A 27,518-nucleotide genomic window follows, 5' to 3' on the forward strand; every position below is an offset into this window, starting at 1 on the left:
AAGGCACAGGAGATTAGTTTTTATACAAGGTTGCAAGGACAATTACAGTCAATGTAATACCCTCGGTATATTTTGAGAGGGACTGTTCATCACTGCAGATGCTACGACCATGGGTGGATAGTCTGTATGGAAGGGACTTCTTGGCATGGAATGGGTGGCAGCTGTTGAAGTGGAGGTATTGCTGATGCTTAGTAGGTTTGATATGGATAGAGATACTGATGTAGCCATCTCTGAGGTGGAGATCAAAATCTAGGAAGATGGCTTGTTGGGTTGAGTAGGACCAGGTGAAGCAAATGGGGAGAAGTTGTTGAGGTTCTGGAGGAATGTGAATAAGGTGTCTTCACCTTCAATCCAGATAGCAAAGACGTCACCAGTGAATCTGAACCAGGTGAGGGGTTTAGGATTCTGGGTTATAGGAAGGATTTCTTTAGATGGCCCATGAAAAGGTGAGCATATGATGGTGCCATGTGAGTGCCCATAGGCATACCGTGGATTTGTTTGTAGGTAATGCCTTCAAAGGAGAAGTAATTGTATGTGAGGATATAGTTGGTCACTGTGACTAGGAAGGAGATTGTTGGTTTGGAATCCATAGAGGGTCTGGAAAGGTAGTGTTAAATAGTAGTAAGGCCATGGGCATTACGAATATAAGTGTACAGGGAGGTGGCATCAACTGTGATGAGTAGGCCACCACGCGGTAAAGGGACAGGAACTGTGGTGAGTCTGTGGAGGAAATGGTTAGTATCTTTTGTATAGGAGAGGTTCGGGTAATAGGTTGAAGGTGTTGGTCTACGAGAGCAGAGATTCTCTCAGTGGGGGCACAGTAACTGGCCACAATGGGACATTCTGGGTGGTGGGTTTATAGAATTTAGGAAGCATGTAGAAGGTGGGGGTGCGAGGAGTGGTAGGAGTAAGTAGACTCTGGGGAGAGGTTCTGGGATGGGCCTAAGGATTTAAGTAGTGACGGGAGATCCTGCTGGATTACTGGAATGGGGTCACTGTGGTAAGGTTTGTAGGTGGAAGTATCTGACAGCTGATAGAGTCCTTCCACCAGGTAATCCTTGTGGTTCACAACAACAGAGGTGGAGCCTTTGTCTACAGGTAGGGTTATAAGGTCGAGATCAGTTTTTAGATGGTGGACTGTGGTTATTTCTGCGGATGTAAGATTAGTTTGCATGTTGAGGGATTCGGGGAATGATGGTGAGGCAAGGTTCGAGATTAAGAAATTCTGGGAAGTTAACAGGGGGTGGTTTGGAGGCAGTGGGGGTGGATCACGGTTGGATGGAGGAGTGAACTGAGTTAGGCAAGATTTAATATTGGTCTTTGGCTGTGTCTGGCTGGTCAGGTTGGTGGTGAAATAGTGTTCCACTGTAGGGACCGGGAGAAGGACCTTAACAAGTCCTGCAAGATTGAATTTGGGAGTGGGGCAAAAAGTGAGGCCTTTGGAAAGGACTAATATTTCTGTGGGACTAAGGCTTTTGGGGGAAAGGTTCATGACAGTGTTGCGGATCTATTTAGGTTCTGTGTTGTTGTTGTTGTTGTTGTTGTTGTTGTTGTTGTTGTTGTGGTGGTGGTGGTGGTGGTTGGTTGGTTGGTTGATTGGGGTTGAAGGGACCAAACAGCAAGGTCATCAGTCCCTTGTTACAAAGACGGTCAGTTCCGACAGAGGGACAGCTCAGAAGAGTCAAAAACGATAAAGGTAAAAGGTAAAAGGCTAAAAAAAAAGTGCAGTTGTGTCGTCAATGATAAAAACACAAGGAGGGAAGTCAGTAAATGGGCAAACTCAAGAGAGGAAATATCCCACCTGTGAAGCAGTACAAGCAAGACCACATGCTATTTAAAAGCGTTCAACCGCCAGAGTGTAAAAGGGCGGATTGTAAAAGGGATTAAACAAACCTAAAAGGCGATAAAAACAGTAAAAGGGAAAAAAGAAGGGACATGGCCAGGGAGGGGAGTCAGGAATCTCCAAGCACAGCCTACAGTGGGAGACATCCCAACCCTCACCGCCCTGCCCCTACTCTAGAGGGAGATGAAAATCCTTAAAACTGAGAATAAAAACCACTTTCACGGAGGAAACTGAGAACCAGTTCAACCATCCGGGAATCGTCTGCTAATATTAAGGGTAAAGTGCAGGGAAGTCTGTACTTAGTACGCAGAGCTAAAAGAAGGGGGCATTCCACCAAAATGTGGGCCACTGACTGGAAAGCTCCACAACCACAAAGTGGGGGTGGCTCACCACGCAAAAGAAAACCATGGGTCAGCCTGGTATGGCCGATGCGAAGACGACAGAGGGTGATTGAGTCCTTTCGCGAGAGGCGTAAGGAAGAACGCCATGGGACAGGTGTCACCTTAATCGCACGAAGTTTATTAGACAAGGAGGTAGCCTCCCAGGATGTGGCCCATGATTGCGCAAAGTGGGATTTGAGATGAAGCCGTAAATCCGCCACAGGAGGGGTGACAGGGAATGGGGGGTAAGTGACTGCTCCCCCAGCCAAACGATCAGCAAGCTCATTTCCTTGGATGCCCACATGGCCAGGGACCCAAAGGAAGCTAACAGAACAAGCAGCATGGTGGAGATCAGCGAGATGGTCATGGATGGAGGAGACCAAGGGATGACGGGAGAAACACTGGTCAAGTGCCTGAAGGCCACTCATTGAGTCTGTACATAACAAAACGCGATTGAGCTTGGACTGTTTAATAAAGGCCAGGGCCCGGGAGACCGCCATCAATTCCGCAGTGAACACCCCACATGCATTTGGCAGGAGATGATTTTCCATGCCTACAGAGGAGGTGAAGGCATAGCCCACACGATCAGCAGATTTAGAGCCATCAGTGTAAAAAACAACAGCATCCCGAAACTCAGATAAAATGCGGCGGAAAAAACAACGGAACACCATCGGGGGAACGGAATCTTTCGGACCTCGGCAGAGATCCATCCGAACTCGGGGCCGAGGAACTAACCAAGGAGGTGTGTTGGGGAGGGAACGTGGGATACAGGAAAAGGAAGGAAGCTGAAAATCATGGCGAAGAGACGCTAGGGGGAGCCCAACCGGTAAACCCGCCCGAGGGCGGGAGTCAGGTGGGCGACTTCCTTGGGCAGGGAACAGGATAGAATAGGAAGGATGAGTGGGAGAGAAACGGACAGCGATTGCATACGAAACCAGAAGCTGGGAGCGCCGAACGGAAAGGGGGGGGATCCCAGCCTCAACCAGGAGACTATCTACAGGGCTAGTCGGGAAGGCACCGATGGCCAAACGGATACCACGATGGTGGACCGGATCCAAGAGGTGCAATGTAGAAGGGGCAGCTGAACCGTAAACTTGACAACCATAGTCCAAGCGAGACAACACTAAGGCCCGATAAAGGTGGAGGAGAGTGGAACGGTCAGCACCCCAAGAGGTGTGGGCAAGGAAGCGAAGGACGTTTAGTTTACGGAAACATCCTATCTTCAGGCGTCTGATATGAGGCAGCCAAGTGAGCTTGTTGTCGAAAAGAAGGCCAAGGAAACGAAACTGTGGGACCACAGGTAATCGTTGTGCATTGAGATAGAGCTCTGGATTGGGGTGGACTGTCACACGGCGACAAAAGTGGACCACTCGCGATTTTAAAGGAGAAAACTGAAATCCGTGTGAGATGGTCCATGCAGAGGCACGCCGTATAGCACCCTGGAGCTGACGCTCTGCAGCGGCCATCGAAGAGGAACTAACCCAAATGCAGAAATCATCCACATACAGAGCAGGAGTGACCAAAGGACCGACGGAGGCCACAAGTCCATCTATAGCAATGAGGAACAGAAGTACACTCAATACGGAACCCTGAGGGATGCCATTCTCCTGGGTTCGCGGAGAACTTAAAACTGTACCAACCCTAACCCTAAACGAACGATGAAACAAGAACTGGCGGATAAAAATCGGGAGTGGGCCCCGAAGACCCCACTCATGAAGTGTAAGTAAGATATGATGGCGCCAAGCCGTATCATAGGCCTTGCGAAGGTCGAAAAATACAGCAACCAAATGGCGGCGCTGGGAAAAGGCCTGCCGAACTGCGGATTCCAAGCGAAGTAAATGATCGATCGGAGACCGTCCCTCTCGGAAGCCACACTGGTAAGGGGACAACAGACGCCGAGATTCGAGGACCCAAGTGAGCTGACGGGCTACCATCCGTTCAAGTAACTTACAAACAACGTTCGTCAGACTAATTGGCCGATAGCTGTCGACGAACAGGGGGTTCTTACCGGGCTTAATGACGGGAACCACGATGCTATCCCTCCATTGAGAAGGGAAGTCACCCTGGAGCCAAATACGGTTAAATACCCGGAGAAGATTTCGCTGTTGTGGAGCACTGAGATGTTGAAGCAGTTGGTTATGAATGAAGTCTGGGCCAGGGGCCGTATCATGAGAAGAGGAGAGTGCGGAAAGAAGTTCCCATTCAGTAAAAGCGTCGTTGTATGATTCTGACTGGCTGGGGGTAAAACATAAGGCGGAAGCTTCGGCCCGCTGTTTCTGGGGAAGGAAAGCAGCCGGATAGGAGGCTGATGCCGACGCTGTTGCAAAATGGGTCGCAAGGTGTTCCGCGAGAATCAACGGGTCCGTGCAAAGGCCATCCGGGAGGTGAAGACCCGGGAGGGTAGACTGCCGATGGCAACCTTGGAGAGAGCGAAGTGTAGCCCATACCCGCGACAGAGGGACAGCAGAACCGAGGGAAGAAACAAAGCGTTCCCAACACATCCGTTTGCTCCGTTTGATTAAGTAACGGGCCCTTGCGCGAAGGCGTTTAAAGGTAATAAGATTGGCAACGGATGGATGCCTCTTAAGGTGTTGCAAAGCTCGACGGCGATCACGGATGGCAACGGCAATGTCCGAACTCCACCAAGGGACCTGCCGGCGGCGAAATGGTCCAGATGAGCGCGGGATAGCAAGGCTAGCAGCGTGAACAATCGCGTCAGACATGTCACGTATGACATCATCAATACCATCCGACAATGAGGGAGAAAAAACGACCTGTGCAGTATACAGAGGCCAATTGGCACGTTGGAAGGACCAACGAGGTGATCTGTCCATGGGGGAGCGGGAAGGGAGCGAGAGAATCAACGGGAAGTGGTCACTATCGCAAAGGTCGTCGTGCGGTGACCATTTTAGGGAAGGGAGGAGGGAGGGAGAAGAGAGAGAAAGATCAATGGCAGAAAAGCTACCATGACCGGCACTGAAATGGGTAGGGGAGCCATCGTTAAGAAGGCACAAGTCGTGGTCGGTAATAAACTGGTCAATGAGATGACCCCGACTAGATGGAAATGCACTGCCCCACAAGGGATGATGTGCATTAAAATCGCCAAGTATAAGGAAGGGAGGAGGAAGTTGCTGAAGGAGGGCACTTAAGGAGGCAGGTGTAGGAGTTCTGTCAGGAGGGAGATACAGATTGCAAATTGTGACTCCAGAGTCCAGGTGGATCCTAACAGCAACTGCTTCCAATGTAGTTTGGAGAGGAATCCACGTGCTGGCAATGTCCGTTCGGACCAACGTGCAAACTCCGCCAGACGCCCGTAGGGGGCCGACCCGATTTCGACAGAAAGCACGGAAGCCACGGAGGGTTGGTGAGTGACCACCAGTAAAATGAGTTTCTTGTAGAACCACACAAGCCGCAGAGTAAAACGAAAGAAGGGATTGCAACTCCGGTAGGTGACGGTAATAGCCATTACAGTTCCATTGGATAGCCAAAGAACGATGAGTCAATTGGGGGGTGAACAGGCTAATGTCAGTCATGCCGGTGGGTCACCACCCGTCACCGACAAGGAGGGGGCGACATCCATGAATAACAGGTCAGAGTTAGGTTGTGAAGATGGGGACGAGACCTCTGGCGATACCAGAGACTCCTTGTCCCGGGACTTGTGCTTCTTCTTTCTTTCTGTTTGGGATCGTGGAGGGCTGTGCAACAAAATGGAGCCAGCCACAGCAAGATCGGGAACAGAAAGAGAGCGGGCGATCTGAGGGCCCGCAGACCGTGGTTCTCGTGGTGGCCGCGTGGCAGCAGACCTTTGGCCTGGAAGGTGCCGGGAAGGGGGATCCCGCGAGGGGCGCCCATGACCGGCAGACGCCGAAGAAGCAGGACACTTCTCCAGCCGGGGAGAGGAAGCGGTGCCCGGGGGGGATGGTGTGGGAACCGCAGGGGGAGGGGGGAGGAAAGGGGTTCGGGACTGGGGTAAGGAATGAGGAGGAGGGGGTGAAGATACTGCTGAAGCATAACTAGTTGTCAGGGTCACTGGATGAAGGCGTGTATACTTTTTACGGGCCTCAGTATAGGTGAGACGATCAAGAGTCTTATACTCCTGTATCTTTTTCTCTTTCTGATACACTGGGCAATCCAGTGACCATGAAGAATGATTTCCACGACAATTTACGCACACAGGAGGGGGAACACAGGAACTTCCCTCATGGAACGGATGTCCACAGTCACCACAGAGGGGGGCCTGCGAACAGCGCGAAGACATGTGGCCAAAACGCAAACACTTGAAACATCGCATAGGTGGTGGGATGTATGGCTTCACGTCACACCGATAGACCATAATCTTGACCTTCTCAGGGAGGGTGTCCCCTTCAAAGGCCAAGATAAAGGCACCAGTGTCAACGCGGTTGTCCTTCGGACCCCTCTGAACCCGCCGAACAAAGTGAACCCCCCGCCGGCTTAGATTGTCCCGAAGTTCCTCATCAGATTGAAGGAGGAGGTCTCTATGGAAAATTACACCTTGCACCATGTTCAAGGACTGGTGTGGGGTAATTGACACAGGAATCGTACCAAGATGGGTACAGGCACGGAGAGCTGCAGACTGGGTAGCTGAAGCGGTTTTAATCAACAGCGACCCAGACCGCATCTTGCTGATAGAGTCCACCTCGCCAAACTTGTCTTCGATGTGTTCAACAAAAAACATAGGTTTCGTATGAGTAAAAGTATCCCCATCAGTTCTGGCGCAAACCAGATAGCGAGGGAAAGGTTTCGCCCCCAGCCGACGAGCCTGGGCCTCCTCCCAGGGGGTAGCCACGGAAGGGAAGGCGGAAGGGGCAGAGGAAGCAGCACGTGAAGAATCTTTTCCAGTCAAAGAGACTGCCGGAGAACGGCCAGAGTTGTGGACTCTTATGCGTTTCATGAGCATAGTGTCCGCCCTGATACCACCCACTCCGATCAGGGGCTCTCCTCATGGGCGCCACCCAGCCACAGCAAGGGCCGTCTGGCACGGCGGCCATTGCTGGGAGTTCCGATGCTCCAGGACGACAAGCAACCACTCCTAGGCTTACATGAGGAGGTCACAGCTCAGGTATCAGACGTGTGATCCCTGTGTTTTCAGGGGGCTCAACCAAAAGGGTACATAGCGACCCCACCACACGGGCTGGCTACCGTGCTGGCTATGGACCCTAGCGTCAAACAACGACGTAAAGGAAACGATGGAATCGATGATGGCACACGCCGGAGACACTAGGTAAGGTGCTCTTCCCCAAATGGCTCACACTACGGAAGAAAATTTAGTGATGGAGGTCAAACCCCAGAGGGGACCAGAGAATACCAAAAGGATGAAGGAATTACAGAACAAGGCCGAATTGCAAGGTCAACAGAACCAGGAGAATAGCAGGGCCAACATAAGGAAGGACACCATAAGTAGGGACACCAAGAGAGGGAGAGGAGAGGTCGGAGGGAAGGATGAAGGACAGGAAAGGAGGGGAAGGGAAAGGAAATGCAGCCCGGAAAAAGAAGGAAGGCTGCAATAGCTCGGGGCCCCGTGCTCGCCACGCACGTACTCACGAAAGGACCGCGAGCCCCCTGGGGGGGTGGTGGTGGTGGGAGGGAGTTTTAGACAATGTTTGTCAGCTATGAGAGGACATGGGGGAGGTTTGGAGGTTGTTGTAGAGGGGGTGGACAGTGGTACTCCGAGGCAGTAATAGGAAATGAGCAGGATGGAGAGATTTTTTGAGGTGGCATTGTGCATGTTTCTCAATTTCCTGCAGGGCAAGAGTTTCAATGTGCATTATGGGTTCCAGGAATTTGGGATTACATAGCAGAAGAATTTTGCGGGTGGAGAGAAGGTACTACAAGAGGATTGGGTGTGGTTGATATGGTTTTGCAAGACTATGTTGGTGAGGTCTAAGGATGGGTGGAATCTGAACAGGTGGAGGTCATTGTGGAAGGAGGGGTGGAAACCACAGATGGGTAATTTGATAAGGCCATTGGGGGGGGGGGGGGGGGGAGGGGGGGGAGATTTCACGAGCCAAGCAACAATGCAGGAATAGTATGTGGGGCTGGGATCTGGCTATGGATAAGGAAACTTTTCTGTATTGACACAGATGGAAGGATCAAGGATCCATAGTGGTGCAAAAAATGCGAAAAATTACGTCTGGAAATGCATTATCTACAAACAGATCTGGGGTACCCACATGGCACCATCCTATGCCAGCCTATTCATGGACCATCTGGAGGAATCCTTCCTAAAAACCCAGAATCCTAAACCCCTCACCTGGTTTAATTCATTGATGACATCTTTGGTATCTGGACTGAAGGTGAGGAGACCCTATCCAAATTCCTCCAGAACCTCAACAACTTCTCCCCATTCGCTTCACCTGGTCCTACTCAACCCAACAAGCCACCTTCCTAGATTTTGATCTCCACCTCAGAGATGGCTACATCAGTATCTCTATCCATATCAAACCTACTAACCACCAGCAATACCTCCACTTCGACAGCTGCAACCTATTCCATACCAAAAGTCCCTTCCATATAACTATCCACCTGTAGATGTATCATCTGCAGTGATGAGCAGTCCCTCTCAAAATTACATTCTCCGCCAGGGTTTCGATTGCCTCTCATCGTGCTCTGAAATGAGAAATGTCCTGCCCACTATCCTTCCCATCCCTCCTACAGTGGTATTCCGACGTCCACCGAACCTTCACAATATACTCTTCCATCTTTACACAACCCCCGCTCTCAATCCTTTACCTCATGGCTCATACCTCTGTAATAGACCTAGATTCAAGACCTGTCCCATACATCATCATACCACCACCTAATCCAGCCTGGTCACAAACATCACCTATCCCATCAAAGGCAGGCTACCCGTGAAACTAGTTATTTGATCTACAGGCTAAGCTGCAACCACTGTGCTACATTCTATGTGGGCATAACAACAAACAAGCTGGATGTCTGCATGAACAGCCACCGACAAACTGTGGCCAAAGAACAAGTGGACCACCCTGTTGTTGAACATACCACCAAACATGATATCCCTCATCTCAATGACTGCTTCACAGTCTGTGCCATATGGATCCTTCCAACCAACATCAGCTTTTCTGAATTGAGCAGGTGGAAACTTTCCCTGCAGTACATCCTACGTTCCCGTAACGTTCTCAACCTTTGTTAGTCATTGTCCTCGCCCATCCAGCCCCATTGCTGTTCCCATTCGAGCACTACACAGCCCTCATTTCACTGCCATGCCCAGTCTTTTAATTTCTTTTTATTTCTCTCCTTTCCACTACTTTGCCCCCCCCCCCCCTCACCCTCTCTCCTGCCCTCCATCTAAACTGCTGCACTTCACTGTCTGCCACCCCCACCATACTATTCCTCCCCCTCCCCATCCCAGCCTCCTCCTTACCCCCACCCAGTCGCCACTCCCATAATGCACTGGTGCTGCTGCTCGCAGTGTGGTTTCAGTTATCTGAGACTGCAGATGTGCGTGCGATGGCAGGCGCGCGAATGAATGTGTGTATTACTGTCAGAGGACTTAATGGCTGAAAGCTATAATTGTGTGAATCTTTTTGTTGTGCCTATCGCGACTCAACATCTCTGATGTATGGTGAGTAGCAACTTCCCTTCTCTAATATTGTTACATTCCATCTTGGGTTTTCCATTGTTTGACATTAATATTAATAGCATCTGCCACATTGTTTATATACAGTAGGAGCACTATGGGTGTCAACCTATTTTCTGGCATATTCTTACAGTATTTTTACACATGATAATGACTCTCCATTGAAGAATATGTGATATGTCCTCCCTTTCAATACATCTTTAGTTATGTCACAAATTTCATTTGATAATCCATACTATTAATAAGCATTAGTGTGATATTGAGTCAAATGCATTTTTGTACACAATGAAATGCTGCAACTACCCGGTTGCTTTCAGGTTATATGAGAAAAGCATGAATTGGATTTTGCACAACCAATGTTTCCAGAATTCTGTTTGAGATACCTCATTATTCTTGACCTCCAAATGTCTTTTACAATTTCACACCAGATAGACATGAGCATTTTCGGACAATAGTTTTGTGGATCATGTCTGCTATCCTTATTGCATGTAAGAATGACCAGTTCTTTGTGGGAGTCTTTTGATAAGATTTTGCTACAGTAGTCACCGGAGGCTTCCTGAATTGCCTTTTTGACTGCCAGATGTGTTTTCTTTAGCAACTGTCTCTATAGTCCTACGTCTCTGCAGTAGTTGCTGTTTTTCGAAGTTTCTTTACGGTGAATGTATACTTTAGAATATCCTTTGTAACTATTATTCTAAGCTTTACCACAATTATTGTACATGCTGCTGCCTAAGGCTAACTGTTTCAAGTTAATTGTTGTGATCTGACTGTACCATCTTGTTATGTAATTTACTGGATTTATAAATGTTTCTTCTTATTTTAGTTGATCTTCATACTTTGGTAATTATTGCTGCTATAGGTTGTAACTAGCTTATGGTCACTGATGGTTTCAAAGTCGACATCCTCAAAGAGGTCAGGTCTACTTGTTTCCATTAGATATAATAATAACTGTTTATAATGAAAGTTATGGACTCAAAACCTTTATAAGTGTGTGAATAACTGACTGAATTATAAATGTGAAAGTTCACTATAAATAGAAAAGTACCGTTAAACTGAAACTAAAAGATGCAAAAAATAGTTTTTAAAACTTATTTACAAAAAGAAATTATCTTTTCAAGTATTTCTACAAAAACAAAATGTTCACAGCTTGCAACCAAGAAATCAAAAATTACTTGACAAAATGTTGTTGCTGTAGAGTAAAATACAGGAAAAACAACTGTGTTTAGTATGCCTCAAAGGCAGAATAACCAACAAGATATTAACAGTGTGAATGGAAGAAAAAGAGCACCAGTGTTTGAAGATAGGATGAAAGATTGGAAAAACTAAAAAAATCAAAGGAAGAGGAGAAATTAACAACTTAATGTGACCTTTGTCAGTCAGTATTCAAATAATAATTAAAAATGAAGCATGAACAAAAAGAAAATCTGACAGTTCCAATCTAGCTATATTTTCATCAGAGGTTGAGTCATAAATTAATGAAGTTAAGGTTGGAAGATACATTGTACCAGCTGCTATACAAATTTTAAATACAGATGCAAGTGATGCAATGAGTTTTAGAGACCCCTAAATGGCATTTCAATAAACATCCAGCACAACTAGCAAAACAATTTCATACATCAAAGTCTATTATAGTAGATATTTGAAAACAATTTATCCAATTAAATTATAATACATGTTTGGTAATATATGGACAATAGGTAATTTCCTGTAAAGAATTTTTCTGTATCTTCTTTACAGTACACAACATTGTTTCAATTGTTTTATTTATTTTCAAATTATTTAGATAGCAACTCCTGAGCTGCATTATGCCTTTTTTACTTTCATTTGCTTGATCACAGTAAACTTAAACAGCAAGAGATAAAGATAATCACATGGTACCTTTTGATAGGGGTGACATCATATGCATGAAAGCAGATGAAGCTCCAGCACTAACACCAGACAAAATTACATTTCTGGGATCACCGCCAAAATTAATGATGTTCTCCTTTACCCAACGCAAGGCTGCAACCTGATCCTTGAGGCCCATGTTTCCAGGTACCACAGAGTCTCCAGTGGTCAGGAAACCTTGAATTAAAACAATACAGATAAAACAACAGCAAAAAGCCTATTACTATTAAGTATAACAAACTTTCCTTCAGTACCGTAAATAAATTCAATTCTCCAGTGTCCAGCACTGTTACATTTAGGTAGAAGGTATTTAATTTCTTAGTATTAGATGTGTGCTGTAACTGTCACAGTACCTTACTCCAATCATTCATATACAGAATTCATTAGCAATTTGAAATTTCGTCCATAAGTCTCACAGTCTTCCAGTTTTAAAACTGATTAACAAATGTTGCAAGTATTTTGTAACTTGATGTGCTTTCTCATGACTGCAACTTGGTATGTACTGTTTAAGACTTTTCTAATGTAATGAGAATTACTAAGCCTTCTGGGTGCAGCTTTGTCATAGAAACAATGACAAATTTCAAAAGACCACTTGCACTCCATGTTTTACCATAAACACAGAACTCCTGGAGTCTTTTACCGTGACCATAGGGAGCAACAGTTCTGTTGATTTGTTGTATACTGTCAGTCAAGGCATCTAACAACATCCAAGAAATGTAGCACTCTTAACATTTCCATCTGGATGAGAAAATAATTGCACAAGAACTGCAACAACTTTATGCATGCAATTGAGAGTAACACACTGCACAGACAAACTACTATATACAGTACTGTATTTACTCGAATCCAAGCCGCACCTGAAAAATGAGACTCTAAATCAAGCAAAAAAATTTTTCCCGGATGTATGCCGCACCTGACATTCTGATACTGCTGCTTTCTTCGATAACAAGAACCAAATAATAGACTGCATGTGATCGAAGGTGTTCTGAACGACAGCTTAGAGAAAATTTTTCTCCGTTTGAAAATGTTTGCAGACTCCTCTATAGTTCATTACATTCAGCACAAAAATTAGAATTATCTTATATTTAAAAATCTAATCAGTTGCCGTGTTTCATTTCTGACTATAACTATTCAGCATAATACGAATATAAACATGACAGGATATGTATATTCTTCCGCGTTTGCTGTTGTCTCACTCAAGTTTCGTAGTTTATTCGGCAGACAGGATTTAAATGAGATAGCAGCAAACACGAAAGAATACGTTTCATAATGTTTACATTCGTATTATTATTATGGTGCAGAGAATACTGCATGTGATTCAAAATTCATAAAAGTTCCCATTAGCAGCCATCTCTTGTCACAGTTAGGGAAAAAAAATCAGAACGTAGAGTTGACCATATTGACATACATCCAAAACAGGCTTGCCAGTCGGATTTGCGTAGTAGATTTTTGGTGATGACTTCAAATGCAGAGTGTGTTAACAAGTTTGTGTGGCCATCCTCCGCAGCAAGCAAATCAAACTGCCTTCTCCTGCTGGTAGTTATTTTATTTACCCCATACGCGGATCGCCTTCTCCTGTTCTAAGGCATCATCAGTGGGATTTAAAATGATACAGTTTTGTTATAGAAGCGCATATGGGATAAATAAAATAACTAGCAGCAGGAAATGGCAGTTTGAGTTGCAAAACAAGCAGTGTGTGTGGTTGCTGTCTTCTGTCCGTAGACTGGTTTGATGCAGCTCTCCACGCTTTTCTATGCAGAGTAGCAACCCTTATAAAAAAAAAAAAAAAAGAATGAAAATAACTTAAAAGTTAAACGCTGAAAGTTAAAACAAAATTTTATTAGGTTTGCAATACATCTTATACGAAATGTTTAAAATATCAGTTATGATTCTGAATCACTATCACTCTATTCTTTGTTGCTCATTTCTTCATACAGAGCATCGACCTCCGTAGCATCTAGTGCATTGGATATCTAACATTTTTTAAATGCTTGTTGCGCAGTCTGATTTAGAACACACTTCCATGCATCGTTAAATCCATTGGCACACTTGCGACAAACTTTCGCGTTTTACATGTCCTGTTCGTGTCAGTCGTCTGTCGCTTTTCGAAATCCATGCGTTTAAGCTTGTCCTTAAATGGTTTATTCAAACAGACGTTAAGTGGTTGCAGAATTGACGTCATCCCGCCTGGAAATACTGCCAAGTCCGTTTTGCTTTCCCCTAATTTTCGTTTTACTTCAGGTGTTGTATGGCCTGCGTACACATCTAATACTAACAGACTGCGTAAACCAAGCATTGCACCAGGACGTCGATTCCACACGCGCGTAAATATATTCCAGCATCATGTCCTCCGAAAGCCACCCAGTTTCGTTTGCTCGTATAATTACAGTTTTTGGAAACACTTCCGATTTCGCTGAAGTCTCTCTCTTGAAAACTATGAATGGGGATAATTTACGTCCATTTACTGTGCACGCCAGCATGGCGGAAATCCGCTGTTTTTCGCCCCCTGATGTAAGAACATTATGTCTTTCTTTCCTTTGGAGTCAACCGTATAATTTTACGGCATGTCAAAATATAGGAGTATGGTCGGCATTTCCTATCTGACCAAGACTTTCTGTACGCCGCCTGATTATGAAGCGCTGAAATTCTACAAGTTTTTCTTCTCGGCAGCTTCTGTACAACTGAAGTTCGCCTCCGAAGTGACAAACCCCAGCGCTTCATACACAGATCAATTTAGCTGCGAGTAGCCTTAAAATTTTCGATTTTTTGCTCTCTAGCTATTTCATGTGGCTTAATTTTTAAAATTTCGGCGTTCACAGGCAGGAATTTCTGACACTGTTGCTTAACAAATTCATTTAAAATCACGTCTAGTGCATGATATCGGCCACACTTTGGCCCACTAAACGCTTTCCTGCAACTTGAACTTTCAAATAATTTGTGTCTCTGCAGTCGCCATCGCCTGACGTTGCTCTTATCAATCCCGTATCGCAGACCTGCAGCACGATTGGAACTTTGCTCCCGCAAAAGAAATAACTCCCCTCCTGAATTCGGCACTATAATGAAAGCGCTTCATTATGGTTCACTAACACCAACAAGCACTTCACAAACTTCCACGAAGTAATAATTGATGCTACGTGATATGGTGGAGGCTCCATAAGATTTCAACTCGCGCAACAATCCTAAAGCCTTGTGCAAAGAAAATTATTATTGTTGCAACGAATATATAAAAGGCTGCTACATTCGAATACTAACAACATGGAATTTCTATTTACTTCGTTGGATAATGTATGAAAATGCAGTGGTCGAAACTCGGGGCAGAGAAGAAAGCTCGTCTTCTACCTTTCTTTTTAATTTATTTACTGATGCAGAGGTTTTGGCGCCAGTATTTATCTTTGTGCCTTCAAAGCATGCCTGTGTAGCGCTACATATATTCGATGGTACAAGTTAGTTGTGGTGGCACCTACCAACATTTTTCAAAACTTCCGCTTACTTTGTACTCGATTCTAAGCCGCAGGCGGTTTTTTGGGTTACAAAAATCGGAAAAAAGTGCGGCTTAGATTCGAGTAAATACCGTATATATCCAGTTTTATTTGTTTGTTGCTGTTTAATATTACCCAGTAATAACATTATTAGAGATTGAAGTCCAATTAGCTTTTAGAAGGATGACAGTAGTTCCTGTGAATGCCTGTGTTTGGAGGGCTCTTTAAGAGTCATTTACCAAGATACCAAAAGTAACTTAAGTACTGTCTTCTGCCTGTCTTCTGTACATGATGTTCTGCTACTCATATACTTGAGTGAGTGGCATGTCAAAGCTAGGGTTTCCGGCGACTAGAGAGAGCAGTGTGGTGCTGGTGTGCCAGACTCACGCTCCCCCTTTATTATTGAGCTTATGTGGAGTTGTTTCGTCGATCGTCTTAACAGGATAGCCGGTTGCGATTGTCTGCCCAACTTCTTCTCTGAAGTTAAGATGCTGTTTTGGAGGAATTTTGTTTACTCACTATATTTTCACTTCCACAAACAAAACACCATATAAATGGTTCATTTTGTGTAAGCCCAACAATTGCCCCTGCAGATACTCTTACATACTTTATAACAAATGCAATCTAGAAAGCTCTAGCAGGTCCACCATCCAGACCCCACGAAAGAAAGTGAATAATTAAGTGTCTTTTCTTTTCTTTAACAACATTCAACCATTGTCAATAATGACTGATGTAGCACCATAACAGTGTATGTTGCATTTGGTCCTTGTGCTGGGCATGTAACTTTTGAGGCGAGCGCTGTGGTTACCCTCCTGTGCCAATCAACCGTCCGATACATGGCAGTCCTGCACACAAATAATTGTGGCACAGTAGACACAGTTCCACTTTCACACACTCATCTTTAAAATAACGCGTGTTCGAGATTGTGGAAATATGAGTGTGTCTAGAATTTACCCCGAAATTCGAGGCACTGCACTATTCATCCACTTGAGTGAATGGCATGTCAATGCTAGAGCTAAGTGCGTTGTACAGGGAAGTCAGAAACCAGGGAGAACACAGGGTGTTTTGCCTGTCCCCCTAAGTTTGAGGTTCTACCTTCCACTGAAACAAACTGAATCAGTGTGACTCATTTCACCTGCTGAAAAAATTGCTGTGTCCTGTGTCATGAGGAGACAAGTGACAAAGGGTTGGGGTCTATATATAAATCATTGCGAGTTCAAGTGTGTGGTGAATGATGGCAGCTTTTAGGGAAGTGCCATTAGTGGATGGCAAGGAACATCAAGTGCACTCAGTGTTTAAGCCTGAGTGGCTTATTCAGCATGTTTAAGAAGCTATTCTGCAGCCACTGAGGGAACAGATTGTTACCAACTGAAGATTGTGGCATATGTTAAAACAATGGAACCATTCCAGTGACAGAGAGAGAAGGTTAAAAAGACCAGACTTCCTCATGGAGTTTTAACAAAGGTAACAACTTGCAATGTTGTCCCCAGAACTGATTGTGGCCCCCCAGGTTCTGAGCTGAGTGGAAAGACTGAACCAGATACTTCAAAAATTCTGTTAAAAGCTATTATGTCACTTCCTAGACTTGCACCCTAAGGTTGAGAACAGTAGGGTTACTTTAAATATGCACACTATGCATCAGACACTGATACCCCCAGACAGCTGACTGTGCATGGAGTGCAGACAAGTATTAAAAATTAATCAAATGATCTCTAACTAAAAAACCCATAGAAATTCTGGTCATATATATATAGGCTATTTGCAGTACCAAAGTTAGTGTCCAGGCACCAATGGTCGAATCCATCAAACTAAGGGTAGCATAGCAAAAGCAAAGATGCTTCACTTTGTTTTCAAATGGTCCTTCACAAAGGAAAATTTGAGTCTATTGCTCTCAATTCTTGCACCACTGCAAAGATGAATTTTATAGCTATCACTGCCTTTGGTGTTAAAAAATAGATGAAATTGCAAAAACTGAACATAGTACCAGGCCTGATGGAATTCCTATCATATTCCATACTGAATTTGTTGCCTAGTTAGAATTTGTGACTAAGTTAGTTTCTGTTTTAATGATAATATACCACAGATCACTCAAACAAAAAACTATGCCCAGTAGTTGGAAGAAAGCACAGGTGACAGTCATCTACAAGAAGGGTAGCAAAACTGACCCACAAAACCACCATCTAGTATCCTTTACATACATTTGCTGTAGAATCTGTTAATGTATTCTGAGCTACAAGATAATGAATTATCTTTAACAGAATCACCTTCTTGTCACCCAGCATGGATACCAAAAGCATCAATAATGTGAAACTCAACTTGCACTTTCCTCACATGACATACTGAATGCCCTGGATCAAGGCAGTTAGAGATATGTACTATCTTTCATTTCTGAAAAGCATTCTACTCAGTACCACACATAGGCTTGCTAATGGAAGCATTATCATATGGAGTATCACAAAATTTGTGACTGATTTGAGTATTTCGTAGTTGGGAGGATGTAGCAGTTCTCTGCGATGGAGAGATATCGGCAAATGTAAAATTAACTTCAGGTGTGCACCAGGGAAGTTCATTGGGAACCGTGCTATTCATATTGCAGACAGTACTTACAGTAATCTCAGATGTTTTGCATATGATGCACTTACCTATAATGAAATATTGCCTGAAAAAGTTTGCAAAAATATTTTCAGATCTCTGTAAGATTATAAAGTGACGCAAAGAATGGTAGCTTGCTTTAAATATGCAGACATATGAAACTGCGCATTTAAAAAAAAAAAAAAAAAAAGTGTATCCTGTGAATGCAATACAAGTGAGACACCATTGAAATCACTCAACTCATCCACATGCTACATGAAATGGAACAGTCACATAGGCTTAGGTTAAGCAGGGGGGCAGCCTTCAGTTCATTGGTAGAACACAAGATAAGCCTGTAAAGGAGATTGTTTAAGAACACCCGTGTGACCCATCCCAAAATGTTGACCACATTTACGGAATCTGCACCAAGTAGGACTAACAGGAGGTACTGAATGTATACAGATAACCACGACATAAATGATCACAGGTCTGTCTGAACCATGGAAGTCTGTCACATATGTTGAAGAAACTGAACTGGCAGACGGCTGAGTAGATGCAAACTATCCTGAGGAAGCCTACATGCAGTGTTTCAAGAACCACTCAATGATGAATCTAAGAATCTTGTGCAATCTCCTATACATTTCTCATGTAGGGAACACAAGGAACAAATTAGATAAATTGCAGCACATACAGAGGCATTTAAACGGTCATTCATCCTGCTCTCCATACATGAAGGGAAGGGAAAGAAGGGCTGACTGGTACAATGGGAAGTGCCCTCTGCCATGCACATCACAGTGATTTGCAGAGTATGGATGTAGATATGGAAGAATTCTTGAAAGAATAGTTTCGGTATTGTGCTGAAGTGACTAAGAAAAAACCAAAGGAACCTAAGAGAGAATAATAATTAAATTTTCAGTACACAACACAGCTGTTTTCTAGTCTAGATCATCTCATGCTACACACCAGGCTCACATACTTGCACAGCACCAAGCGGATACATATTTTAAAATTATAGACCTGTTATACACAATTTTAAAATTTGAAACTTTGCCAGTTGATGGTGTACTGTCAATGGTATTTGCACAGAACGCAAGAGCTTCATGCTCATTACAGATAAAATGTCTTTAATAAAAGATCTGTGGAGCATAGCTTAAAGATGATAATCTATTGAGATAATTCATTAACACTAGCCAACAATGGAACATATGTACCTTCCTGACAGATTGCATCTTTATATCAGGCCAGGACTCAAACCTACACCTTTGCCTTATGTAGGCAGTGTTCTTAGCGATTGAGGCACTGGGCACGATTCAAAACCCACATTCATAGCTTCAGTTCTGCCAGTACATCTCTCCTGGTTTCCAAACACCTCATAAGTTCTCCTGCAAACCATGTTGCATTGACACTCAGAGCTCAGTGAGGAAGAGCATTGTTCATGAAAGATGAAGTTCTGGGTTTGAGCCCTGGTCTGACACTCAGTTTTAATCTGACAGGAAGTTTTTCAAACAGCAAATGCATTCTGGAAAGGAAAAGTGATTTTGTAGGGTGTGGTTTAGAGGGAAGGGACAGAATTGGAGCAAGAGCCAAGGAAAGCGCAATGGGCCTGACCGAGGACACCGAGCCGGTAGTTGACGGTGACGAGTATGACGCCACTGTCAACCAAGAAGTCAGGACCATGAGCAGCCGCCGTGCCAGAGCCTTCGACGAATCCACCCCCATGTAGCCACACCATCACTGGCAGCTTTGTTGTGCTGTCATCATCTCCGCTTGGCACCTGAAATACCGCAGTTAACATTGTAAAGCTGTTTTCTGTCACCGAGATTTTACATAAAGTTGTGCCTGTTTCAGCTTTATTTATGGTATAGTCTATTCAAGTGAATAGGAGTGTCTAAGTTAACATCAATGTAATTAAACTCACCAGACGATGTATTAATCACTTACACAAGATAACTCCTGGTCAGTTTAGATTACTGCCTACAGCACAGAGTTGGCACTAGGTAGTCATTAGACACTATCACTGGTGTGTGTGTTTTGTGTGTGTGTGTGTGTGTGTGTGTGTGTGTGTGTGTGTGTGTGTGTGTGTGTGTGTGTGTGTGTGTGTGTGTGTGTATGTATGTGTGTTGCAAGTACAGAATCAGCACAGTGAGTTGAGCCAATATGGGGCTGCGACAGAATGACAAAGGAGCTGTTGTGTTAGGACACACCCATCACTACAAGATGAATGATATTGCCCAATTTTTTGGTGTATCTATGCAGGGTAATGTGTGTAATGTATCTACAAGGAATCATGTGTCAATTGTAGCCAGTAACACAGCATAATAACTGCAGTCCTAGAAAGATCCGTACTACCAGGGGCTGGAGACAGGGTTACAACTTGTCAATGACAATCTGTGAAAAACAAAAGATGTTACAAGCTCATCTTAACCAAGTTTCAGAGTTACTGTTGTGTAAGGGGTTGCATTCATTGGACATCTGGAATCACATAATTCAGCACAAAAAGCAGCATGTTTTCAAAGTGTCTAACAATCCAACCTCTACTGCAGCTGATGAAAATGAGTAAATTTAGTAATGGATGAAGGAGTATTTCCAAAATGCGTAAAAAGGAGCAAGGTTCTGCTACTATACAAAGGCACATGTGATGAGAAAGGAGTAAAGCAGTTTATCAGAAATAATTCAAATGTGAGCGCTAGCATGAAGAAGAAGAGGAAGGCTATCATCATCCTGGAGAAAAGGATCAGGGTGACAAACTACATAGAGAAAAATGTGTGCTCAGATTGTACGGAAGCGAAATGTGGAGTAGGTCAGTATCAGGACCTATGCTACTCATCTATACCAATATATAAAAAGGAAATCTTATTACCAAAATCTCAAAAGTTCTTAACTCATTTACTTCAGATTTTTACATGATACTCAAACATTTGTACAGTCATTGTCAGTACACATTGAGTCATATTTTTGTATTGGGATTCTGTTTGGTTGAGTGCAGCATTAAGTTATGCGTGTGAACTGAGTATGGGCAGAGTACATGCAACTGGCTGGTGGTGGCTGGGTGACACTGGCCAGTGGCTGAAGTAGTGCAGCTCCGTGGGTGTTTTCTGTGACCCGATCATGATGCTGGCTTCCGGTAGATGTTAAAGTTTCCAAGTTGCATTGTATTTATTTGCACATGGGCAGCATGAACCACACTCAGCACAAGGAAGCATGAGGTGTCAAGCAAAAGGACACACTAGGTGCCAAATAAAAGAGAATTTTATTATGAATCTAATGATAAAAAGATATGATTTGGAAATGAGATGTGAGAAGATACAGTTTGGAACATAACTAATATACTGTATACTAAATAATTTAAATGTATAAAATATTCATCCCACCAAATAAACTGAGTACTTGAATTGTAGGTTTTGATAAGAAACATTTATGGAACTACTTACATGATCATTAACTTTAATAATTAAGCAACAAGAGATCTTAATTTGAAAATTAATTGAAATTGGCATATCTTATCAATGAAGACAGACATGCTGATAGCATTGCAATATGTGTTGACAGCAAGTACTATTCACGACATGTACCATTCATATACGAAGATTTATTATTTTATGTGCGCCTGATTAGCCGGGTGGTAATGTGCAGTGGGCCCGGGCTTGATTCCTGGCCAGGTTGGAGATTTTCTCTGCTCATGCACTGGGTATTATGTTGTCTTCATCATCATTTCATCCTTATCACCTGCATGCAAGTTGCGCAATGTGGTGTCAAATGAAATAAGACTTGAATTTGGTGGTCAGACTGTTGTGGGCGGCAGCAGGGGAGGGAGGGGAAGAGATGCAGATGAAGATGAGTTCATACAGAGGGCATGAGAACAACTATCTGTGTGTTATCTTCAGAGTGGACAAAGGCACAATGAGGAGCCAAAATTTGCTTCCTGACAGTCCTCAGGGACACCTTACATTAGATCATATATGCAATTCTCATATATGTTTTGCAGTTGTAAAGCACAACTGGGTTCACTAGTCTTGTGCATAAATGCAAAAAATGAAAAAGTGATTACCTACATTGACGATACAATTTTACTAATATGTAGTGACTCAGTAGATATCTGCAAAATATAGCCAGTGAGAACATACAGATGGGAGAAAGACATTTCAGAGAAAATTATCTACTGATTCACAGGAGGAAAGGCAGCATGTATAAATTTTCAAACAAACAGAACTGTCTGCTCAGAGGATTTTGATCTGGGCAATCAGGGCACAGACCTAAAAACAATGAACTGTAGTAGAGTTCTGGGAATAGAGGTGGATAAATTTCTGACCTGGTAAAACCACATCAATAAGATCTGCTCAAAAATGAGTCCAAATATATTGTCACGGTAGAAAATTTCCTATACAATGGATACAGAATTTTTTTGCTATGGACTAACCTTCCCACACATATTGTACCAATATGGCAAGGAGGAACAGATGTACATGTTCAGAGAACTTTAAAAGTAAGCCATGAGATGTATAGCAAAACCAGAACTATGTGCTTCATGCGAAAACAATTTTAAGGAATTTAAAATATTAACTGTGCTTTACTTGTAAATTGTTTGGCACTTCTAAACATATTTTTACAACCACAACACAAGACCTAGAGAAAATTACTGTACCTGCAGGAAAAGCCAACAATGATAGATAGAAGAATGCAGAAGTGCATTTTATAACAAACTACCACTTTGTGTAAAAGAACTAAATATCTTCAAATGACAACAGAAAGATCTCATCTCTGGATGTTGGTGTAAGGTGAAGCAAAACTTCCAGGTAAATTTGTAGAACAAAGGTAAATTTAAAATGGGGAATGGTGCAGAATAATTTTTCTGAAACCACATTCCTGAGGAGGGAAGAAAGGAAGACAATGTGTAGGGTTGAGAATACAGAAGAAGAGATTGTGTAGGTTAAGTGTATATTAGTCTAAATGTGATTTAAAATATAGTATTTCAGTTTGTATAAATGGATTGTACTTTTTGTCGTATAGTCTACACATATGATTTTAGCTACTTTCCTTATGTCTACAAGACTATGTAAATGGATGCAGGATATTATGAGGGTGAGTCAAATGAAAACCTAATTTTTTTTTTTTTAATATTCTTTATTGTGAAGAAATGGTACAAAGCTGTATCACTTTTCAACATTATCTCCCCACACTCAGTGCAAGTCCTCCAGCGTTTAAAAAGTGCATAAATTCCCTTAGAGAAAAATTCTTTTGGTAGTTCACGCAACCACTCATGCACCACGTGGTGTACCTCTTCATTAGAACGGAACTTCTTTCCTCCCATTGCATCCAAGTGGTTCAAACACATAGAAATCACTTGGAGAAAGGTCTGGCGAGTATGGTGGATGAGGAACACACTCAAAATGCAGGTCTGTGTTTGTTGCAACTGTTGTATGGGCAGTGTGGGACCTTGCATTGTCATGTTGCAAAAGGACACCTGCTGACAATAATCCACGTCGCTTTGATTTGATTGCAGGTCGCAGATGATTTTTTAGGAGATCTGTGTATGATGCACTGGTGACAGTGGTCCTTCTAGGCATGTAATGCTCCAAAATGATGCCTTTTTCATTCCAAAAGTCAGCATAACCTTCCCTACTGATAGTTCTGTTCAAAACTCATTTCAGGAGTCAGCTGCCATGGCACCCATCTTGCAGACACTTTGTGAAACTGGAGCACATCATGCACTTGTGGTGTGCTGAGCCATGACTAATCTGTAAACATGCTGCAATGTCACTCAGTGGTTTTCCTTCACTATGGCTTCAACTGCTGCCATGTTCTGTGGAGTCACAACTCATTGTGCCCGACCTGGACAAGGAGCATCTTTCACTGATGTCACACCATTTGCGAACTTCCTACTCCATTCATAGACTTGCTGCTGTGACGAACATGAATTATTGTACTGAACCTTCATGCATCGATGAATTTCAATAGGTTTTTCACACCTTCACTATGCAAAACTGAATAACAGAACGCTGTTCTTCCCTGGTGCAAGTCGCAAGTGGGGCAGCCATCTTTATACTGATACTGCGACAGTATGTGTACATCTAGAAAGCCATAGGCTCTCTATGTGCATCTGCAATCTGCTCCCACCTACAGGCCATTTTGCATGCTGTTTGTAGCATGTTTATCAACTTACAAGATAACGATGTGAAATTTTGATTTGTTATTAGAAATTTAAGGTTTCATTTGACTCACCCTACTACCACTACCACTACCACTACCACTACCACTACTTACAAATCTCTTCAATATCAGGTCACTAATGCTTACCCGTTTTCAATTTTGTTACTCAAAATATTTGTTTTCCCTATCAACGACATATCAATAAATAATTATTTTTATTCTATATAAGCCTTGCAACATGACATATCTAATATCATTATAAAATAAGATCTATGTACAAAAATTAACTAAACTAAATTAATTAATGTGGGGTACTGAGTAACAATTTTGCCTCTTTATAACCGACAAGTCATTGAGTGCGACATCTGTACATGACTGCATGCATGAAATGTGCATTAGTATTAGTAATCTCCACACTTTTCTATGACCATCATCAGATGTCAAACAAATACTGCATTCTTCAGTGTCAAAAACCTGATATCATTGACCCAACTTCCATTCTAGGAGTTCCCTCACCTACATTCTTCATGAACAACAGTACCAAAGAGTTTGAATTGAGCATACTAATGTTTGCAATGGATGCAAGGAGACCAAATTGATAATGTGGAGAGGGTTGCATACTGACCGATACACACAGGTCTCCCAGTTGCCTCCAAAACAGTAACTTTTAGTTCTGTTTTCTCCTTGATGTACCTTCATGGGCAGTACCATGCAGGCAGCAAGGTGGCCGGCCACTGGTGAGAACGCGGACACAGAAGGGATGCAAAAACTGATCTCAGAAACTATGAAAGGAAATTAGTTTAAGAACTAACCAGGAAGAAACGTCGGTTCTCCCACGTGTTCCTATCTCCTGTCTGCAAGTGAAGCCTTTCTCTCAGCCCACACCTGTAAATGATCGCTATTGTCACTCGGTGACTTCCACAGCATCATTTCGTGCAAGTAGCATCATGAAGATAGGATGACTACTGAACAGACAGCTATTGCTAACATGGTTTATCTGGCAATGAACACTTGGTTCACACAGCTATCACTTACAGAGCTAGCTCATGTTCAACGAAGAGCTATTACTGCTACTACATTACGGTATTGTACAATCTTAAAGGTAGATGAGCGAGTACTGAAGCACATACAGGTACACAATTTCACCGAAGGCTTGCAATTTTTACAAATATCTGCCAATTGAGGTCAAGAGTGAGATGCAATGATGGAGGTAGCTGGCAGAATAGGTGGAGGGGAGATGTACATTACTTGCCCGTCCGTCCAGTACCTTTCCTGCTGCCAAGTTTCTGTTGGTACTATCTGCTGAGCAAATGATGAATATTCAGAAATAAGCCTTGGTCAGGTGATTGACATTATTATGTCAGTTATTAGTTGTCAAATCATACATTGTGTTAATGTATGATGAAAGTAGTGTAGGTAGTGAACACAGACTTCCAAAGTTAGGTCTCTTTACAATTGAATAGGACAAAACCTGAACTTGAGTCTGCTTCACTTAAGGAACAGAACTGCAAGGTTAAATTATAGGCCTAATAAAAACATGATTCATAGACAGGAGCCATAATTTACATCCAAAACTTTTCAGCAACTGCTTCCTATCTTTTTCTTATGTCCTGTTCATTAATATACATGCATAAATAATAAGACAGTTTGTTTTAACTTTAAATTTATTTAGAAAGTTTATACTATTTGTAATTTATTTCTGTACTACTATGTCACATTTAATTTTTTATGTGCAAATGTTTCATTAGTGTAGTCAACTAAAGTAATATTTTTTCAGTAATACACCGTCTTTATCAGACCTACTTAAAAAAAGTTATTAAATGTGGTAAATTTACGCAGGAGTACCTGCTAAAAGGTATTTGACAGGAGGGCGGAGGCAGCTTTGGGAGTTTTACCTGGGTTGCAGGATCTACAGCTCTGGTACTTGCCATCCATAATTAGTATGTACCAGTCATCAGCTAGGGTAGTTGACCATGAAGAGGAAGTTCATCAATGTTTTATGTGTCATGACAGTCGCTGAGCTTTCGAAGGTTTCCGCCTTAATATCAAGGTTCTGTACTGACAGTCCTTGCCGCAAAGTAACAACGTGCACATGGCGTAAGCTTGTCATGTTTTTTGGTGGCTTGTTTACAGACTGAACTCTGCGCACATGCCTCATTTTCTCGTTTACTATTGGCGACACAGTGTGAAAGCCACTCCGACTATCTTAGAAAAATTGGCCATCAGACATTAATAAGTATCCAGTTACAGAGAGCGAACTTACTCTCAAGATATATGCGCTGAAGAGTAAGTTCCGACCTTGAGGCTGTGAGGCAAGCCATATCTATTCTCCCAAACAGTTCTATGATGCTGCCCATTTCAAAATATTTTTATTAATAATAAAGAGGTTATACTAATATTTGACCACTTTTGCATAGACCATTTAATATTATTCCACTTTAAATTCGTTTAATACATCCATTCTGATTCCATCTGCATTCACTTTCCTGCATACCTGCGGTGTGTACACGTTGAGGTAGAGGCAGTCCTCGCTGCCAATTAGCTGGCGCACTATCAGGTTGTACTGGATGCAGGCCGCGCCCTCTGACAGCGCGTCTCTCACACCTGACCAGCTCTCTGCCGGCTGTGGGGGCTGCAAAAGAAACAGTTCTCCACTAATTGAACATCAACAGATTTCACTTAGTTTTTTTCATTATTTATTGGAAAAAATATTGGTAGAAACTGAGCAGCATAAGCGACCTTTAAATTTAAAAAGCAATAAAATGTTTAATACAGCTCAACATTGTGTCTAATGTGCAATACAGAACAGAATCTATTAGACTCTTCAGTTGTATCCCAACTATACTTCTATTCAATCTTGATCGAAATAACCACTTTTAATCACCAGTTTTGGCTGTTATTAGTCACCTTAATACTCATTTTCACTATTGCTACATCTGTTACTACAGCCCAACTAAAATTACTTGATAGTTGATACTTTATGCGTTGGAGGTGTTTTTCTCCAATCACAGTGGTCGGCATCACGCCCAAAGCGCTCGCCATTGCCAAACTGCCACAACTGGACAGCTGCACGGAGTAGCAGTGCGGTGTGTGTGTGTGTGTGTGTGTGTGTGTGTGTGTAACTGGACGGTTCACTTCCAATTTCTTGTGTGGCACTCTTTTCTGACTTGTTTGGATCCCCAATCATGGGTCTGGCACTTCGTATTTCCTACATGATAGTCATACCAAAAACAAAAAACGCACGCAACAATGCTAATGAAATACATACGTTTCAGACACAGAAATAAGAAAGCAATGCTGGATACTTCAGCACAAGATGCGATTCAACGCCACACATTCAGTTATCATAACAACAGATATTGGCTTATGTTTAACTTTCGCACAACATAGCGTGAAGCCGAATTTTTGAAGGCCTCGATTCATCGTTGAGACTGGAGCACCACAGACACAAATATAGCTCCCTCCCACTAGAATGTTGTGGCTAGCTAAATGGTTAGTGCACTAACCTAACATGTAGAAAGTCCTAGGTTCGAATATCGTTAAATTTTGAAAATTTTCGTTTCATTTCTAATCTAATCAAAAGAGTGATTATT

The 27,518-nt window shown here is 42.9% G+C and overlaps 1 protein-coding gene across 2 annotated transcripts in view; it reads right to left on the minus strand.

Annotated features, from left to right (window-relative positions):
- The window catches only part of LOC126334679 (esterase FE4-like), a 148,800-nt gene that overhangs the window by 80,040 nt on the left and 41,242 nt on the right, over positions 1 to 27,518 (minus strand). Inside the window, exons 1-4 of one of the 2 annotated variants that reach the window (XM_049997154.1) lie at positions 26,903 to 27,187; positions 26,420 to 26,557; positions 19,387 to 19,552; positions 11,720 to 11,905 (exon numbers count right to left, since the gene is read on the minus strand). In XM_049997154.1, coding sequence (XP_049853111.1) covers positions 11,720 to 11,905; positions 19,387 to 19,552; positions 26,420 to 26,557; positions 26,903 to 27,112 — 700 coding nt within the window. In that variant the 5' untranslated portion in view covers positions 27,113 to 27,187. Of the gene's footprint in view, positions 1 to 11,719; positions 11,906 to 19,386; positions 19,553 to 26,419; positions 26,558 to 26,902; positions 27,188 to 27,518 lie in introns of those variants that run through there. The other variant, XM_049997155.1, reaches the window with a different exon arrangement.

Source organism: Schistocerca gregaria, chromosome 2 (genome assembly GCF_023897955.1).
Source record: "Schistocerca gregaria isolate iqSchGreg1 chromosome 2, iqSchGreg1.2, whole genome shotgun sequence".
Classification (NCBI taxonomy): domain Eukaryota; kingdom Metazoa; phylum Arthropoda; class Insecta; order Orthoptera; family Acrididae; genus Schistocerca; species Schistocerca gregaria.